Source organism: Ictalurus punctatus, chromosome 24, assembly GCF_001660625.3.
Source record: "Ictalurus punctatus breed USDA103 chromosome 24, Coco_2.0, whole genome shotgun sequence".
Lineage (NCBI taxonomy): Eukaryota > Metazoa > Chordata > Actinopteri > Siluriformes > Ictaluridae > Ictalurus > Ictalurus punctatus.
The window spans coordinates 2002534-2022159 of record NC_030439.2 but is presented as its reverse complement, the minus strand read 5'-3'; the positions used below and the strand labels follow the sequence as shown (position 1 = coordinate 2022159).

Below are 19626 nucleotides of genomic sequence, written 5' to 3'. Positions count from 1 at the left end.
TGTGCACAAGACCGCCACAGGTCTCCAGTTCTTTAGGAGTGTTAAATCCCACTTCTTAGGAAGCAGTGTCAGAACCGCACGCTGAACTCTCTTAGGAAGGATCTTTTTCAGTATTGCTTACTTGAAGAACTCTGAAGTAATCATGTGGAAGAACGGGTCAGAAAGCCTCGTAAAATTCGGCAGGCAGGCTGTCAACTCCAGGTGTATGGCCCACAGATAGTTCCAGTGCCACCGCTGTGATTTCTTTGTAAGTGAGTCCAGCTTCTAAGAAGTCTTTATGCCCTGGGGTTAAGCTTGGAAGGTTGTGGAACAGTTCCTTCCTACATAAGATATACCATTAAGAAACAAAAAGTATTTTTTATTTAAAAAACGTTTTTTTTTTTGTTTTGTTTTTTTTAACTTGGAAATGTAATTAAATTAGAGGACAAGTATTCAATTTGAATATTTTCCACCCCTGGTGCATATTCAATTAATGTTGTTATAGCCTAATAGGCTGAAGAGGGAGCCAATACCACAAAATGGATGTAAATGTATACAGAAAAAAGAAGAGGAATTTTGGAGAACTTGGCAACCCGAAGACTTTCAAACAAATACTGGGCGGGAAAACTAGAGTGCACTATTACTAGCTTATTTATTTGGTCAGACCTACTACTGCTCTGTTTTTAGACAGATTAAGTTCGCTTATCTGCGCAGAAAATGAGTAAGACTGCTCAGTGAGTAAATCTTTTTCTGTTGAAGGTTAACGGGGTAGAAAAGCTGCCACTGCTGGGTGGTGTGAGGTGAAGAAGAAACATGAAGAGCAGTAAGAGTAAGACATGTAAAGCTCTCTCCTCAGAGCAGGAGTGTGGAGTTTGGCTGGACGCTGATGAACTAAGGTCGAAGAAACAGAGAGTACGTTTTAAATTTCCACACACTAACATTGATTTTACAGATCAGTATCACCCCACTGACATTCTTACTCTCTCACAAATCCTAATCTATCACACTGTCCTTTCCTTGTTGCTATAGTGATACCATCAAGGCTGTATGTATCTACCCTTTATTATGTATCTGTTACCTGGGGAAAAAGTTGTTTAAAAACAATAAATAATGATATATATCTACATATATCATTTATTTGAGGGTGAATTATGTTCCTTGTGAAAAAAGAAACACAAAAAACAATAGAAACCATCACTGAAATTCTAATGGTTTCCACTACAAATACCATTACAAACCATCAGCTAACCAATAACATGCCATTTATTAAGGGCCAATTATGTACCTTGCATCCTTGCTAAAAAAACACAATAGAAACCATCACTGAAATTCTAATGGTTTCCAGTACAAATACCATTACAAACCATTCAGCTAACCATTAAAACCATTACCACTACTTGTCCGTAATGGTATCCACTAGACATAACATGCCACCACTTGAAGGCAACAAATTACCAGTAAAGACCCACAGGGACCATTACAGTTTCCATTGAAACCAATACAATTGCCATTAAAACCATTACAAATTCTATGAGGGTGAAAAAGGTGAAGGTGAAAAAAACACATACAAATGATGTAGGTTTGATGGTATTAGCTCAAGGAAAAGTACAGTTTGGTACCTTTTTATGTGTATATTTAGAGTATCTAAATACTATACATGTCTTATATTAACCTCGTGTGTAATATGTAGTGACCGCAAGTCATACAGTTAAAGGGATAGTTCACCCCAAAATGAAAATTCTGTCATCGGTTACTCCTCCTCATGTCGTTCCAAACCCATAAGACTTTCGTTCATCTTGAGAACACAAATCAAGACGTTTTTTAATGAAACCTGGGAGATTTCCGTCCCTCCATATACAGTCCGTGTAACCAAAACTTTCAAGCTCCGGAAAGTTCATAAAGGCGTCATAAAAGTAATCCATGTGACTCCAGTGGTTTAATCCCAATTTTTATGAAGCGATACAAATGCCTTGTCTGCGCAGAAAAAAACTAAAATTAAGTCTTTAATTTTAAAAGCTGGGTTGCGAACCTGTGCACTAGTGTGAGAACTTCAACAAAAAAATATCACGGACCTCCTGGCTGTGCTTCATGAATCAGCGGCGGTGTATATATATTTAATCACAGTATTTGCTGTGTACTCAATAATAAGTGCGCCTGGTGTAAAAATGCCGCACCTTCGGCGTGAAAATGTAAGCAATCTTTTGAAAAGGTTTTCTTTCTAACAGAAACTGGCACGACCGATATCTAAACTCCTGAATCCACTGGCTCGGTCCGGAGGCTACAGCATGGCAGTGGCTCTGAATTTTACGCAAACCAAGATGGAAATGCCTGTGACGAAACAGAGCACCATCTCCTCATTCTTTCTTCCACAGAGTAAAAAGGGAAAAGGTACTGTAAGACAGATTATTTTTTTTTTACCTGTTTATCTGAATGCTTATTTACAACAAAATTATTTCTTGCCCTTAGATGCAGATGACCACAGCTCTTCATGACCATCAGGAACGTCTTCTACTCCCCTTCCTCAGTGGTGTATAAATTTGAGTAAAAATCCACAGGAATTTTGTGCATTCCATTTGGTCAGAGGTGTCTCGATCATTACAATCCTTTAAACAGTACATCAATTTCTCTTGTCCTTCCGTATGCTCCAGGTTAAAAAAGAAAGAAGCGGAAGCATCTATGTCCTTCATTGTTAAGAACCAACTTCTTACAAGAGCTTGTTCCACTCATTCTTTTAGAATCGAGCTGAGCAAGTTAGATCTTTGAGGTTTACAGAGTCCTTTTTATTGATACTTTGTTCTATGCCAATAATTTCTCTTTCAAGACATTCCAATGACTTTTTTTTATACAGAACATAGAATATGATGAAATTGCTGACAGAAATGTCTTATTTGTACCTTCCCTGTTTCCCACCACTGAATGTAGTTTTCATAATAATTCTGCTTGCTCCTCCATGAGTCCCAAATAGCTTAAAAGTTTCATAAAAACTTCTATCTTCTAGTAATTTGACATTGAAATGCCAATGACAACTCTTATGCTTTTTTTTCGTAGGGTACACTCCAAGGTAACTAGTTTATGATCAGACATTGAGGTGGGGAAGATTTTTGACTTTAAGACTCTATTCCTCACATTGCGTGATACATATAATCTATCCAGCCATGCAGCAGAGATCTTCTCGTTACTGATCTTTACCCACGTACACTGACGTGTGATCAGGTTATGTTCTCTCCATACATCAGATAAGTCTAGATTTTTAATAACATTGGTTAAACACTTGCATGGGGTTTCACACTGTTTCTACACTGTGTAAAATCCAGAGTACAATTAAAACCTCCCACTAGGATGATAAAGTCTTCTGTATGTTGTTGTCTTATAAAGTCTATAATTTGGTCAGGAGGTGTATTCTCTCATCTGTGAGGCTGAAACTACATGATCAAATCCTACCTGCTCTCCCATAACTACAAGTAAGTCATCTACCGTCACTCCAGGCTCTGGTACACACCTGCACCCATTTCGGGGTGTTAGTTTAGGTGGTGTTTGCCCGGGTATAGACGCCATCCCAGGGTCTAAACTCTCCCGGGCACACGATAGAAACTTCTGTACATGTTCTAATTTCAGTCGAGTAACGAGGGAAAAGAAAGGAAAAACACAAAGGAAAAATTAAGAAAGTAACAGAAATAAACAACTGTTTTTTTTAAATCGCTCTCAGAAACACTCCGTACTCCGCTCACACACTCCCAGCATGCAACACACACACACACACACACACACACACAGTGAGAGATAGCCAGAGAACCCTTGGAGGGAGAGAGAGAGAGAACCCTTGGAGGGAGAGAGAGAGAACCCTTGGAGGGAGAGAGAGAGAGAACACTTGGAGGGAGAGAGAGACTTTTGACTTTTTACAATCCTTTATTTATCAAACGTCACACTATACACATTAAAGTCAAAGGTGACGCAATAAATAAATAAATAAATAAATAAATAAATATTTAAAGGAGCATTAAAAAGAAAAACCATGAATAAATAAAATAAATAAATAAGTCAGCGCAACAACGGATAGTCGTTAAGAACATTATCAGCCTAATGCTGGCGTAAAACAAAGTTCTCCCTCCACTACAGAACACAGAGCTTCCTCGCAGCACCACACCGCCTTGAACATCTCCACGTCTCCCATACTACTGTAAACGTTCAAATCCATCAGAATCCGGGATTTGATCAGTCTGGAGAGAACTTTTATGGCATCGCAGTCTGTGTTCTGTGCCACTTTGTGTTTTCTGCTCGGGTATATCGCCATTTTTGATCAACTTGATCAGCTGACACTTGAATCTGGTTCTTCTAACATGCTTAAAACCAAAGATAAAAATCTGAAAAGTAAAATCCACATAAAATGACCTCAAGTCATTGTTTTAAAAACAGAAACAATAGCTGCAACCTGGAGCAATGTATAAACGCATGAAAAACAGTCTTTCTCTGTGAACAGAACGGACATTCCTGTGTGACCTCAGGGTTTAAAATGGAGATGAAAGAATTCACAGAAACAGTTCCATGTAAAATCCTCCATTGGAGGTCAGAAAATGTTTTGGTTCACGGTGGTTAACGTTAAAATCATCGTTAACTCATCATTAAAACCCAGTACACTTCATCATGCGGTGTCCACCCTCCCATTCAGTTTTTTCTTATTTAAAACTTTCACGCAGGCTTTGTACAGAAGCTTACCTGACACTGTCTCAACGTTCATGTCACCTCTGAACTCCAGGAGGGGCCCCTACACCCATCTAGGTCTGGAGCGATGCCCAGCTGGGGAAAAGGTTCTTCCTCTGTAGGCCCAGTCCCGCTTGTTTTGTTGAGCACGCTCCTCTGACGTTAGGGTGGACCTCCAGAGATGTAGGAGCTTATTCACAACGCGTAGGGACCATAGTACCAGGTGTGCTGCTAAGTCCTCAGCCCGTGACAGGTCTGTCCCTGTGATGTTCACCAGCTGCCGGAGTGTCATGAAGATCGTCATGAAGTACCTTAGTCATATTATGAAGTCATATTATGAAGTATATAATGAAGTCATTATTATGAAGTATTATGAAGTCATATTATGAAGTATTAGTCATATTACTTAGTCATATTATGAAGTATATGAAGTGATGTATTTGTGGTTAAAGTCAGTCTGTTACTTGAATTGCTCTTGTATCAGATTCACTGAGAGTATACTTTCTCTCTTTTCTATGGAATAATAAACACTTTTTAAAAAACTTTTTTTGAGCTTCTGGACTCTCTTCTGACCTGATTCGCTCCACTGTTCTTCAGGGTTGAAATTTCTCCACCAAAAAGTAAACAATGAAACTAATTACATACATACACTCTTGGTTCGCTACAATACCATCTCTTGGTGCCCTACAATACCATAAGTACAATATATTACAATCCCTACAACAATTGGGCCCTCTCTTCCTTGGTTTGAGTGTCCTGAGTCACTTGATACAACCTATCCATTATAACAAAAAAATTACGTGTTGGACAGTCCAACATTAGGCTGGATTTGCTGACCGTCAATTTATTCTAACTTGGTTGAAGGCATGTCTCAGGGACTTGTTGCACGACTGCTCCAAAGGGCAATCCCTGAGGGGGATTGTCAGAGATTTCTCAGAGTGAGCAGTACGCTCAGCAGCCCGTAGCGTGACGTAGTACGCACGTAGTATTGCCTCAGTGTTTCACCGCCTGTGCATTACAGTGCCATTGTTTCCATGTTTGCCTCCTTGTGTTTTGATCTTGCTTTTGGTTTCTTGACTTGTGTTTCTGGATTTCCCCTGTTGTTTCTGTTTGTACATCACATGACCCTTGACTGTTCCGTGAATTACATTTCGGATAATGATTTTGATTTGTCTGCCTGCCTCTCTTTAAATAAAGCCTTTTACTGGACTTGCATGCGCCTGCTTGCCCATCTCCACCTTTTTTACGTGACAGAATAATAAGCCACCCCCATGGATGCAGCAGGAAGGTGAGAGGGAAACTATGCTGGGATAACAATGCCAGCATTGGATTCTGTGCATTTCCTCCATTGGCTGTTCATGGACACCCCGGCTCCATTTCATGGTTTTGAAAGCCCCATGATGTGGTGGCTTCACCTGCAGAGCACCCTCCAGAGGCTCACGTGGTGGCCTCATCTCTACAGCTTCAGCCTGAGACACATGAGGTGGTCTCCCCTGCAGAGCTCCAGCCAGAGGTCAACGTGGCGACCTCATCTACTGAGCCCCAGTGTAAGACCCACGAGCCAGGTTACTGCCTAAGGTCGGTGGCACGGCCCACCAAGTCATTTTCCAGTAAGAAACTGACGAGACGGCCCACCAAGCCATGTTTCTGCCTGAAACTGACTACATGGCCTACCAAGCGTTATGTGATAGGGATCCTTGCAAAGGGTGGAGCCCTCCCCATCCTTCATGTCCCCTTTATGTGCCTACCCAGCCAATGCTGCACACATTCCACATAATGCCTTGCTTGCAGGACCCATCCAAAAACATTTCTCTTACTGTTTCTTCCTGCTTTGTGCCCCAAGTAACCTGGGATAAGCTCCAGGCTCCCCGTGACACAATGTAGGATAAGCAGTACAGAAAATGGATGTATGGATGCTTGAAACTTGTTTGTCCTGAGAATTAGTGGATGAGTCATGTGAGGATTAACTGCCACATCTAGTCAATGCTTTTGCCATTTATTGACGATTAGAACCAGTGGATACTCATGAATGCTTACACCTCATCTTCACCAATCGTGCATTTCCCAATGCCCCGCATTGAAACAGGTGTTGATGGATGGTGGTCTGATTACATCCTGAGTCCAGCAAAGACTGATGTGTACTTCCTTTATACTCACTGACACACAGCACATTCTTGCTTGATCCGGGGAAGCCTGTGGCGTGTCAGGGATCAGGATCAGTGTTCCCAGTTCCATGAGGGAATGCTGATCCTGGAAATGCCCAGTTTTCCTGCTGTACCTGCATACCTGCCCCAGTCCTGGTGGGTGTGGAAGGTTCTACCTGAGTAGAGAGAGAGGGAGCTGGGGATATCAGAGGAGAAATAGAAGGTTGTTTTTGAACCCCAGTACCTCACTGCCAAGGGATCCTGAACAGCTGAACGGCTTTGTCCATGGACGCAAGCTGATGGCACTGGACCCACTAAACCATTCCTGCCGGGAGTCGAGCAACAAATTGCTGCAGTACCACCAGCTCAATAACCTGTTCGGTGTCCTGCTCCTCTGCCATCAACCACTAGTGACAGGAGTCCTTCAGCTGTTGCAAGTAGGCAAAGGAGTGGCTGACCTCAGGGAGCTACAGTGACCAGAAGAGCTAGCGGTGCTCCTCAGGTCAATGTGCTACAAGACTGGCTTCTTGATGCTGGAACCCTCCGGGTGCATACATGACAGCACCGGCTGGGCAGCGATCAAGGCTTCCCCTGATAGCAAGGGGAGGAGTCAAAAATCCAGTTCTCCTCTGGTCATTCCCACGCGGTTGACGCATTCTCAAAAGGTTGCAAGAAGGCCTCTGGATTTTCCATGGAGGCCATCTTGGTGAGTGTCATGTGTAGACCGGTGACAGGGAATGCAGCTGGAGATATGGTGGGCTGCTCATGCCACAGGTTGAGGATCACTTGATGTTAGGTTTGGTGCTGGCTGGTGAAGTCCTTTATTTGGGAGGCTTCCATGGTGATGTCTTTCCAGTTTCGGCATCACTGTAGAACCCCAGTGTGGATGTGTGTGGAGGGAGACTCGGGGGGTAGGTGGTATGTCAGCAGAGCTCCTGTCTCACGTATATTTTCACCGCACTTTTCAGGGCACTTTCCAGGGCACTTTCCAAAACTCAATCAGAAAAATGCAAACCAACAGAAAAGGGGGCTGTCACTAGCTCACGGCTTTCACCCTGTTCAAGCTCAAGGTTCACTTTCATACGCACATGTATGGGTGTGGGTTTGTGGGTGCATGTGTGTGCATGCTTGTCTTGCAAGCTGCACCAGCTAAGCCACTCTCTATGTCTTGTGACACTGAAAGCACAAAGACACACACAAAAGTAGACTGGCGGTAATCAGACACAATTGGGAATCATATCACGTTAACTTCTGGTTCAACCTGCCTCCTCTCCATCCACAACAGACACTCAACTATGTCCCTGCTGCCACACTGGCCAAAATGTGTTAATGGAAATGGTGACACCTTGTCAACAGCAATTACATCTAAGACCTGGTGTGACAGTGAGACAGTGATTTGAACAAAAGGAAGGTGCCTTATGTCATTTAATTTATTCACCACAGAGAGAGATCTTGCAGCTGATTCTTTCTCAGGAACTGTGAAGAGAGCTATTCCATAGTGTCCATGATGCCCAGGCCACCAGAGAATAAAGCAAAACCTCAAGCTCATGAAAGCAATGTTACTGTGACTAGAAACTATTTCAACTGTGATGCAAGCAGTGCAAACAATTCATTTTGTCTAAAGCAGGTCAACCTAACATTTGTTATTTTATGGGAAACCTGCTGGCATCGAAACCCCAAGAGATTGTGGCAAGAGATTTACTGTTATGGAATGAGCAAGTAACAGCAGGGAGAATGTTCTAAAACTCACTGATGTATTCTTTAAGTACACCCAAACAATATCACAAAAATCAGTGTGCTTTGACAGTAGCTGATATCTTAGTGAAGAACTGGTTCTATCAGTTTGGTGTGTCAACAAACATCCATTCTGAACAAGGCTGCAAATTTGAGATGTTTGACATGTTTGGTATTTGGAGAAAATATGGCATGAACCAAGTTGAGCATTACAGACTTGAAACACTCAACAATTATAAAGCACTAATGCTTGGGATGCTCCGATCGATAGGCCGCCAATCAGTATCGGCCGATAATCACATTCTATGACTCACTCGGTAGTCTCTAAATTTGGCCAATCTCATGAACTGATCACAATTTGAGGATGTAAAACATGAGAGGACATTAAACTTTAGTGCTGCAGTCATGTCATCACCAGTATGGAAGTATTACGAGGTCTCAAGAAACAATGAAAAATTCACCATTTTCAGTGTATTTTTAAAAGTCTATTAAAATGTTCATTGTAAAATGAATATCTGTTGTGCTTATTTATTTGATTCTCATTTAAAACAATAATCTACAACATAACTATAAAAAATATAACCAAGGCAACATCTGTGGTATTACTTTATTTGAAAAAAGGTTAAGAGTGACGGTCAACAGAAAGCTTACATATCAGTTATATAAAGCTTTAACGATCGGGATCGGCCGATTAGACATTAGACTTTCGGGTTCCGAACAATTGTAAAACCGACGAGGGAACCACTTCTTTGGAAGATGAATGTCGGCCAAGGCTGAAACTTGTGCTTCGTGCAGTTAAGCCCATGTGCTCACTGGCTGACATATCATGGCTGGGGTAAGGTTAGACCCGAGTTCCGATTGTGGCAGCTTCTTGCTTGCTCTATGTAGGATGTTGCCGAGAAAAAACTAATGAAGAGAGATTTATCCAAAATCCGAAGAGCCAGCCGAAGTAGCTCAGTTGGGAGAGCGTTAGACTGAAGATCTAAAGGTCCCTGGTTCAATCCCGGGTTTCGGCATTAGGTTTGATGTTTTGATGACAACGGCCTACTCTCTGACCTTTCGGGGTACTTTCTGGATGCCAGAGACTGTAGTTGCTGGTCGGCCAGTACGTGGCAGTAATTGGCTGGGAAAATCACAGCACTTAAGCTCGTCTGGTTCCATGGTGTAATGGTTAGCACTTTGGACTTTGAATCCAGTGATCCGAGTTCAAATCTTGGTGGAACTGGCTCTGAGTTTGTTGAGGTTTCTGTAATAAAGCTGCCAAGTTGTCCCATCTGAAATGTAAGTTTGCACCAACTTATTTTTAACATCCCAGACAACTGAAACTGTGCATGTGGTGTTATTACTTTGCAGGAAGAATATTGGCTGAAATATCAGTTGTGGGGGAACATTAGACTAAGGTTTGTGCTTCCCTGCTTGTTCTATGCGGGATGTAGTCCACCAAAATGATAACGTACATTGATCGTTTCATTTTGTTGTTTTTGCAAATTACCATTTTGCAAAGTACCATTTTGCAAATGGTACTGCGTTTGTGTGCATTGGACGATCCGAGTTCAAATCTCGGTGGAACCGGCTCTGAGTTTGTTGAGGTTTCTGTAATAAAGCAGGCAAGTTGCCCCATCTGAAATGTAAGTTTGCACCAAGTTATTTCTAACATCCCAGACAACTGAAACTGTGCATATGGTGTTATTACTTTGCAGGAAGAATATTGGCTGAAATATCAGTTGTGGGGGAACATTAAACTAAGGTTTGTGCTTCCCTGCTTGTTCTATGCGGGATGTAGTCCACCAAAATGATAACGTACATTGATCGTTTCATTTTGTTGTTTGACAGTACTGCGTTTGTGTGCATGGGCCGAAATAACTTTGGAGATTCCAACTTTGGAGACTTTGAATCCAGTGATCGCATTTCGAATCTCTTGTAAAGATGACTCTGGGGCCGATTCTGTTGAATATAAACATGGGCCATGGCTGAATTCTTGGTCCATGAAGTTGAGACCATGTGCACTTTTCCTGAAGTAACATGGCTGCGGGAACGTTAGACCGGAACACTGATGGTGACAGGTTCCTGCTTGCTCTAAGTACAAAATTCCAGTCCAGATGTACATGGACCGTTTCCGATTTTTGTTTGATACAGTGCTGATTTTGTGCGCCTTGCCCAAAACAACTCAGCTGGGAGACACTGAATCCATCGATCCGATTTCAAATCTCGGTGGAACCTACAAAGACTTTCGGGTTCCGAACAATTGTAAAACCGACGAGGGAACCACTTCTTTGGAAGATGAATGTCGGCCAAGGCTGAAACTTGTGCTTCGTGCAGTTAAGCCCATGTGCTCACTGGCTGACATATCATGGCTGGGGTAAGGTTAGACCCGAGTTCCGATTGTGGCAGCTTCTTGCTTGCTCTATGTAGGATGTTGCCGAGAAAAACCTAATGAAGAGAGATTTATCCAAATTTGTGGCTGAAAACGTAAGCTTCATCCGAAGAGCCAGCCGAAGTAGCTCAGTTGGGAGAGCGTTAGACTGAAGATCTAAAGGTCCCTGGTTCAGTCCCGGGTTTCGGCATTAGGTTTGATGTTTTGATGACAACGGCCTACTCTGACCTTTCGGGGTACTTTCTGGATGCCAGAGACTGTAGTTGCTGGTCGGCCAGTACGTGGCAGTAATTGGCTGGGAAAATCACAGCTCTTAAGCTTGTCTGGTTCCATGGTGTAATGGTTAGCACTTTGGACTTTGAATCCAGTGATCCGAGTTCAAATCTCGGTGGAACCGGCTCTGAGTTTGTTGAGGTTTCTGTAATAAAGCAGGCAAGTTGCCCCATCTGAAATGTAAGTTTGCACCAAGTTATTTCTAACATCCCAGACAACTGAAACTGTGCGAATGGTGTTATTACTTTGCAAGAAGAATATTGGCTGAAATATCAGTTGTGGGGGAACATTAGACTAAGGTTTGTGCTTCCCTGCTTGTTCTATGCGGGATGTAGTCCACCAAAATGATAACGTACATTGATCGTTTCATTTTGTTGTTTTTGCAAATTACCATTTTGCAAAGTACCATTTTGCAAATGGTACTGCGTTTGTGTGCATTGTATATTTTATTGGTCTGGTAGTTCTACAAACAATGACAGCTCTCAAGGCAAGTTTTATAATAAATCCAACTTTTTCTGATCATGTCAGTCATTGACAGCTAAGTGATAGCTTCCCTAGAACAAAACTTAGGCTACTAGCTGAGCTGGATAAAATGCACGGAGAAGAATCTTTATTTAACTATGAAAAGGTACGTTCAAAATAATAAAATGAAAAGTTTCCAAGTGTAAAAATGATTACTATGTTGTGTACCAAACAATAAAGCAAGCATTAAAGAATTACACCAAACCATAATTGGCCTTTGCATTTAAAACTGTATAAATTTTTATAGGTTCACTCTGCACCCAATTCTCTAAGGAAATTCACTGGTTGGCTGTTTCAGATTTGTTTTCTTACTGAATAGAATATAAATGAATGACGTGAATAATTCAAATTCAAGTACTTTTGTTGTCTTCCAAATGGGCAGAGTCTTTTTTTGTGAGTTGGTCAATCTCTGGAACACAACTGAGTAAAAACTGGCTCATATTTTATTCATTTAATGTGATTGCAATGTTGACTTTTGACATTCTGAATTTGATTACAATTTTGTACATGTTTTTGTAAACTTTATAAAGCACAATGTTAATTGTTTCAAGCTAATCGTTGTCTGCCTCTCCTTTCCTCCCTTAGACACTCATGTTTTTGCTCTGATCTCAACATGTTGGTCCATTTCTATTCACATGGCCACTCAGGTGCTTGTTCAGTCCTAAGTTGTTCTCTCCCTTGTCATTTTGAGACGGGATTACTGCAACTCGCTCCTGGCAGGTCTGCCTCTGCGCTCTGTTCACACTCTGCAGCTGCTCCAGAATGCAGCTGTATGACTTGTTTTCAACCTTCCCAATTTCTCCCACACCACCACAAACCTACACTCGCTCCACTGGCTTCCTCTAGCTGCCCACATCAGATTTAAAACACTGATGCTTGCCAAAAAAAAGTGGACCAGCTCCCACTTACCTTAAAGCACTTATCACAACCCACACTGCACCACCCTCCCTCCGATCCTCTAGTACTGCTCAACTGATCCCACCATCTCTCAGGGTACAAGGAAGGCATGCATCAAGACATTTCTCTGTTCTGGCACCTGGTGGTAGACTGGTTTGGGAGGGTTACTTTAAAAATGTATTCTGTTACAGTTACAAATTACTTAATAAAAAATGTAATGAGTATCACAATATGAAATTAATGTAATCTGATTACTTTTGGATTACTTCAAGGTCACATATGTAAATGAAGGCAAGAGAAATGCAATATGATCTACAATACTTTTATTTATAGCTTATTATCCTGTAGCCGCCCGTATCAAATTCAAGGCCTTGATGCTGACCTACAAGACCTTGTCTGGAACAGCACCCTCCTACCTCAACTCTCTCCTGAAGGCTTATGTTCCCTCACGCTATCAGTGATCAATCAACAATTGACACTGAGTAGTGCCTACTCAGTGTGACTTAAGGTCTCTTTCAAGAACCTTCAAACTAACTGTTCCTCTGTGGTGGAATGAACTTCCAACCTGAAACTCGACAGCAGAATCTGTCACTATCTTCAAGAAACAGCTAAAGACCCACCTCTTCCGTGAACACCTAACCAACCCCTAAATTAAAAAAAAAATTTTAATAAAAACTTACTCTGGCTCTCACATCTCTACTTTGCACACTTTGCTTCTTCTGGAACTCAATTAATGGATCTTGTATGGTAGCCACTTAACTACTTGTATTGTTCTCTGCTTGATATCACTTTGCTTGTATTTTCTCATTTGTAAGTCGCTTTGGATAAAACCGACTGCTAAATGAATAAATGTAAATGTATTTTAAGCTTAAAAACATGTTCAATGTTTGAATTTGTTTTAATAAAATAAATAAAGAAATAAAAGATCACTGTACCTGATGCGGGTAACATTACATCACAAAAGTTAGGGTGACCATATTCTGAGAACACCTTTTTTGGTGTTTTCTGCCATCATTTACACATTTGAATGGCCATGTAATACAAACCATGTGATAACATGAAATTAAAAATGACCTTATATGGCCATGGGCATTGTTTTGACTCAGGACAAACAAACAGTCATTTGCTGCCAAGCAAGTGATTGATGCCAACAGCGCTTCGCCTTTGTGCATTCGCTGAGAGCAGGCTAATGGTTGGGAGGCAGGAATTTGGCCAATAGTTGGTGAGCAAGAAGGTTGGAATTACAGAGATTGTTAAAGCTTGCAAACATGCACACACATGATGCAGTATTAGACCATAAGCACATCATGATGAAACTAAAGTCGAATCCGGTACTTTTTCTAAAAAATTTTAAGGTCCCAAAAAGAGGACATGTCCAGGAAAAAGGGGACTTTTTCCTCTTTTTTAAATTTATTTGCCCATGTAGCAAGAAGTTGCTCATTTGAGCCACGGCTGGCAAGAGAAAACCAGAACTATAATCAATCACTTGTCTATACTGTATATCATGTTAAAAGATTAATTTATGTGGTTTTAAATGAAAAAAGTGTAATCCTGATAGTATTTCCTTTTTTTTTTCTTTTTCTTTTTTTTTTACAAAACATACCTGTAATCTGATTACTTTGTTTTTTGACGCAACTGTTAAGGATTACAACCCTTAACCCTCTCTGCTCCAGTGGCGCTGTATCATGGCTGACCCTGCATTCTGACCCCAGCTTCCTGACATGCTGGGGTTTGTGAAGAATTTCACTGTGCATATGTATATGTGGCCAATAAAGACTCATTATCATTATCATTACTCCCCAAGCCTGGTGATGGATTCTAGTGAACTCTCTCTAGATGTGAAAACAGCTGAGTCACTGGCAGTCTTCCAACATCTGCTAAATACCTTCCTTTTCATTCTTGTGTTTTCTGTGTGTTTTTCATTTTATTTTACCTTTAAAGACTCTGGAAACCAATAAACCAGGAGTTGTTTACTTAGGTAAACAACGGGAGAACATGTGAAACTCGGCACAGACAGAAGCCCAAGCTAAGGATTGAACCAGAGACACTGGAGCTGCAACAAAAGAAACTTAATATATACAAAATATTCCAACAGCTATGAACAGGGTGTCCCATAATTGGGGGAAATTAACATTTTTAAAATAAAAATATCTTCCAAAACTTTTCATACTTTATATGGTTTATATTATATATTTTTTCAGATAGCCTGTAAGAATGCCTTTGATAAAAGAACATGTTGAAATCCTTGGCTGGATTGGGAAGCTACTGCAAGGTTGTGATGGACATGAAATTACATGCATAGCACCAGATATATTAACACAACTTCAACACTAGTGGGTTTACAAAGAAATGGCATTTCATGTAGAGGATGGTCTGTAAATGAAGTTACATTTTGCTCAAAAGTGTTAATTTCCCCAATGCATGGAGACTTTGGACATTGAACTCCTAATAAACTAAGCCTAAGGGAAAGAACACAAACCTGAGTCAAGAAATTAGCACGCACAAAGAAGTTCACAAGCAAGTCAAACAATCAGTAAAGTAAAAAAAGGCAACAGGCAGCAAGTTATCAGAGTGAGTGTGAGTCCATTCTGCCAATGCCTTAAGTAGCTATGCAGTGATGGGGAGTAATAAGCCACAGGGAACACTGGAAGTGGTGGACTGGAGCACAGGCATGGACCAGAAATGGACTGCAACTTGAAAACCTGAAATGGCATGAACACACAATAAACAGAGAAAGAAGAAACACAAAAATTACAAAGAGGGGGCCAAAACAACCTGCTGCACCACCATACTACCCACGGGCAATTGTTCTCTCTATATGTTTATCATTGCAGAAGTTGCAACCACGACCATTTTAAAACAATTTTGGCACTTCCTTAGAAATGTGCTCTGCACCAAAAAGTCCCAACCACAGCATTTGATGATGGTTTTTGTTAATTGTATTTAATAGTTGTTATGCACTATTGGAAGTTTAACATTGATCTTTATTATTGATAATAAATGTATTGTTCCGAAACACATTAATTCATGTAAGTCGTTGACAATATACTTTTGTAATGACTGCAGTCATTTTAGTGGAGAAGAGGAAGATATGTACACTGCACAGTTTTAATGGGCAATGATGGGCCCATGGGTAAAGACAGCCTATATAAAGTTTGAGCTTCTTGCAGGTTGTGAACCGGCAGTCCAGAGTTGGTGAAGGGCCAAGACTACGTAGCAAACCATCTGCCAAAGAAGAAATTCTCATGGGCCCATGTGGGCTAAGGGAAAGTCCTTATCACCACTGATGCTGGATTATACTGTATACTTGCATGTATAGTCACAGCTTATTGCCAAGTTGACAGTTTATTACATTTATAAATAACTATCAAACATTTTACTTCCTCTTAGTGAATTTGCTGTTTGTGCAGAGGTGTCAACATTGCTAATAAGAAAATCCTAGCAGGTAAAACAAAATGTTGCAACAAAACCCACTAGTGTATGTTGGTAGATGGGGTGGCTCCATGCTACAGGCATAAATAAAAATAAAAATAAAATCTTGACTGATATTAAATAATTAGCATAAATGCTTGGATTTATTAATAGCCAATAGCCAATTGATATATAAGCTAAGTTTTTACAAATGTTATAAAATTCACACAAATGCATGCCATCATACTTGCATGTACATAAATGTGTTCACTAGGGGGCACAGTCACATGTAACAAACCAGAATGTATGAAAAAATAAAAAAAATAATAGAAGAAAGGATGTGATTAGAGTTGTTTATAATTCGCGGCAATATTACCCTGAAACATAGCACGCATTGCCTTAAATTAATCGCTTAAATATCATACTTGAGGCAGTTAGTATTAAAGATTGTGACACAAAGAGAGAGATGTGGCACTATATAGCTACTTGATTAATGAATTGACTTTTATCCATGCAAATGTTATTCATGTTCAGTCTGGCTGCTGATTTAGCTGAAAAACCAGAAAAGTCAAATACATAAATGCTATGGTTAAACTGTAAGAGATAGCACCCTCTTTGTGGCTGCCTTTGAAAATGGCAAAGGAAAACTGAGAATTTCAATAAACTAGTATATTCTCTCTCTTTTCTTATATTGTTTTGTGTACTTCATGACATGCGGACACAGAGAAAATCTGTATTAATAATAAATAACTAATGAGTTCTGAAGCAAATCCTGTAGATCAAACAAATTTCTAACAGCCAGATAATTATGTGGAAAAAATATGTTCATTATGTACTATGGATTTGGTCATGCAACAATCGTGTACCTAAAAAGCAGTTAACATCTTTGTGATATTTATTTACTTAACTCATCTGTATTTTATAATTGCATTGCCTCTTCAACATTAAGCTATGAACACAAATATTAACAGCATATATTAGTCTATTGCCATAAGTGGGTAGGCAGATAGGTCTCAAAACATATTAGCATGCACTGCAATTAGGACCACATGGGTAAAAGAAACACAATCAGCACTAGAAGAGCCATGAGGCTAGTGAGCTCTACGGCTGGTAACATATGATCTATTTGTCAAACCCTAGCACTAAGCAGAAGTAGGAGAATCATCCCATTCGACAATCTTAAGAATAAAAGAGATATTTACATTCTTACTTTACCTAGGTATCACTCAATCTTATTAGAAGCTTTCTGTAAATACTACTTAATCACAGCATCTTATCTATTAGCATCTAAATGAGAGATAAAGTACAATAAGATCTTATACATAAGTGATATACATTAGTGATGGAGATAAATAAATAACTACATGTATGTACACATGATTATTCCATGAGTAGGGCCTGTCTCCTGTTGTGGCAAAATCAAGTGTCAAAATCTCTATTCAAACATAACTAATCAAATTGAAAATGATGCTGTCAATGTTTGTCTTTTGCTCACTGTAGTAAGGAGTACCTTGGCTGCGTTACAGACATTCTAGTTCAAAGAACATCCTAGCATCCCAAATCCCTTAAGTGCTACAATCACAGCTTGGTTAATCATGTTCTTAATGTTTTTGAAAGCAGCACTGTCTAGTGAACACAATAAACACCTATATCAATATTACTTATTACTCAATGGCTTCACTGTGTGTAACCTGTTCCTATATATAGGAATATCAATAAGAATAAATAAACCATGCATTTTTATTTTAAAAAAACTTAAAAGTGATGATTTCTTCCTCTATTTGAGGGACAGAAATACTAACAGATTACACACGTTATAATGGTTTTATAGTGAGGTTTTGTTCAGGTCAACTTTGACTGGCAGAGGCCCTGCCTCTTTTTCTTCATCATGATGACCAACTGCTACAGCAATCACTGAAGTCAGATGGTAGGGGTTGACTTTTGGCATGTAGTCTAGGAACTCCTTATCTCCATTGATGCTCAACTGCAAAAGAAAACAGACCAATGAAAATAGACTTCATAGTGTAATTCCAAACAAGGCAAACACTAAAAAAAAGATGTAGGTCTCGATGCATGTCTCAGATATGTGCTCTTCGGATGAGGCCATGTTACACATAGTTTAATGTCAAGTTGGCCGTGCCAAAACAAAAATTCAGTTAAGTGACCAGTAACCAACACCAACACCTCCTGTTAAATGTTTTCTTTTATCGGAATTTATCTGAAAAGTATAGTCTGAATGCATAAAACAAATTAAACATATATCATCTTCAAAAAACAGTAATAACAACAACACAATAGTTTTACACAGTGGCTTCCATAAGTATTCACATTCATAAGATTATTAACCTAGACATTTAAAGGCACTTTGTGCATATTTCAAAAAAAAAAAAGAAAGAAAGTGACAATGATTTGAAATTCTCCACACACTCCTAAACACAATTTTCACAATGAGCAGTAAAATAGTTGCAGGTAAGATACAAGATTACATGTTCTGGTCTCTATCAGGTCTTTGTGTCAGCATAAACATTGCTTGATTATCAGTATATTAAAGTATCAAAAAGCATTTGGGGACTTTAGAAGTATGCACATAAAATCATACTGTGCAAGACAAAAAAAAAGTGTTCCAATTAGGATTAGGATCTTGCCAGAATAATAGGTTTGTTCCTATGAATAGGTACCTGAGTCTTTACATGTTGCTCAGGTGCTGTTACCAGGCTGGCACAGCTCAGCCACAGCATCACCATGATTGACAACAGGAGACATGTAGCCAAGATCCAACGTGGCAGACCTGAACGCCTGCAAGAGGGAAAGAGCAAAATCACAACTGCCATATATAAACTAATTAAAATCTAAACATTTAAAAAAAAAACTCTTCACGTGATTAACCATCAAACTGTTTATAATATCTTAATGTGACTGAATCTGGGCCCTCTAACCTTGACATGCAGCCCAGGAAGTCGTGCTCTGCAACCGTGTCCTCAACATGCTGACTGCTGTGTTTTCCCTTGCTCTCAGCTTTAAGCTCATTTCTCTCTCCATGCAATCGCTCTCCTAGAAGGCAGGGGGTGGCCATTGTTTTAAATAAACAACAGAATCCATGGTCTCTTTCAAGTTACAGTCATGCCAGAAGACAGAGTCAGTTATGTGTATGTAGAAGCATTGATCTTATAGAGGAAAATACAGTTTTTGATAGCTCTCTAAACTAAAGGTGCTCCATCTCACCAGATTGTAGCCTCTGTGTCTGAGGATTTCCTTCAGTCCAAGGTTTGTTTGCAACACTGGTGTGTGGGGCTTGCAACTCAGGTAAATAATACTCAATCTCTGGCTCGCTCTGAAACATTTGACAATTTAGGACAAACAGGTGTCAGTTAGGAAGCTGGACATGTGCTAACAAGAGATATATACATGGTGTCCCAAAAGTCTGCACACATAAGGGAAATTAACACTTTTTAGCAAAATGTCTTCCAGATTTTTCATACTTATATATATATATATATATATATATATATATATATATATATATATATATATATATATATATATATATATAAAAATATTAGATTTTTTTTCAGACAGTTTATAAGAATGCCTTTG

At 39.9% G+C, this 19626-nt stretch overlaps 2 protein-coding genes and 4 non-coding genes across 6 annotated transcripts in view; 5 read left to right on the top strand and 1 right to left on the bottom strand.

Annotated features, from left to right (window-relative positions):
* The window catches only part of LOC128629030 (E3 ubiquitin-protein ligase TRIM35-like), an 88272-nt gene that overhangs the window by 58025 nt on the left and 10621 nt on the right, over window positions 1–19626 (top strand). The window lies entirely within an intron of this gene.
* On the top strand, window positions 9499–9571 carry trnaf-gaa (transfer RNA phenylalanine (anticodon GAA)). The gene has a single exon. It is a non-coding gene; the product is annotated as a tRNA-Phe (tRNA).
* On the top strand, window positions 9709–9780 carry trnaq-uug (transfer RNA glutamine (anticodon UUG)). Its single transcript has one exon. It is a non-coding gene; the product is annotated as a tRNA-Gln (tRNA).
* trnaf-gaa (transfer RNA phenylalanine (anticodon GAA)) lies at window positions 11047–11119 on the top strand. Its single transcript has one exon. It is a non-coding gene; the product is annotated as a tRNA-Phe (tRNA).
* Window positions 11255–11326, top strand: trnaq-uug (transfer RNA glutamine (anticodon UUG)). The gene has a single exon. It is a non-coding gene; the product is annotated as a tRNA-Gln (tRNA).
* LOC128629037 (transmembrane protein 59-like) lies at window positions 16170–19394 on the bottom strand. Its single transcript, XM_053675133.1, has 4 exons — window positions 19255–19394; window positions 18969–19083; window positions 18711–18828; window positions 16170–18016 (listed from the first exon to the last, which is right to left on the bottom strand). The coding sequence occupies exons 1-4, from the start codon at window positions 19370–19372 to the stop codon at window positions 17858–17860; spliced, it is 510 nt and encodes a 169-aa protein (XP_053531108.1). The 5' UTR covers window positions 19373–19394; the 3' UTR covers window positions 16170–17857.

Excerpts from the sequence above, each read along its gene's own strand:
- LOC128629037 (XM_053675133.1), bottom strand. The coding sequence starts at position 19,372 with ATGTTTCAGAGCGAGCCAGAGATTGAGTATTATTTACCTGAGTTGCAA. Across the intron at positions 19,084-19,254 it reads GACACAGAGGCTACAATCTG|GAGAGCGATTGCATGGAGAG; the intron begins GTGAGATGGAGC and ends CCTGCCTTCTAG. Across the intron at positions 18,829-18,968 it reads TTCCTGGGCTGCATGTCAAG|GCGTTCAGGTCTGCCACGTT; the intron begins GTTAGAGGGCCC and ends TCCCTCTTGCAG.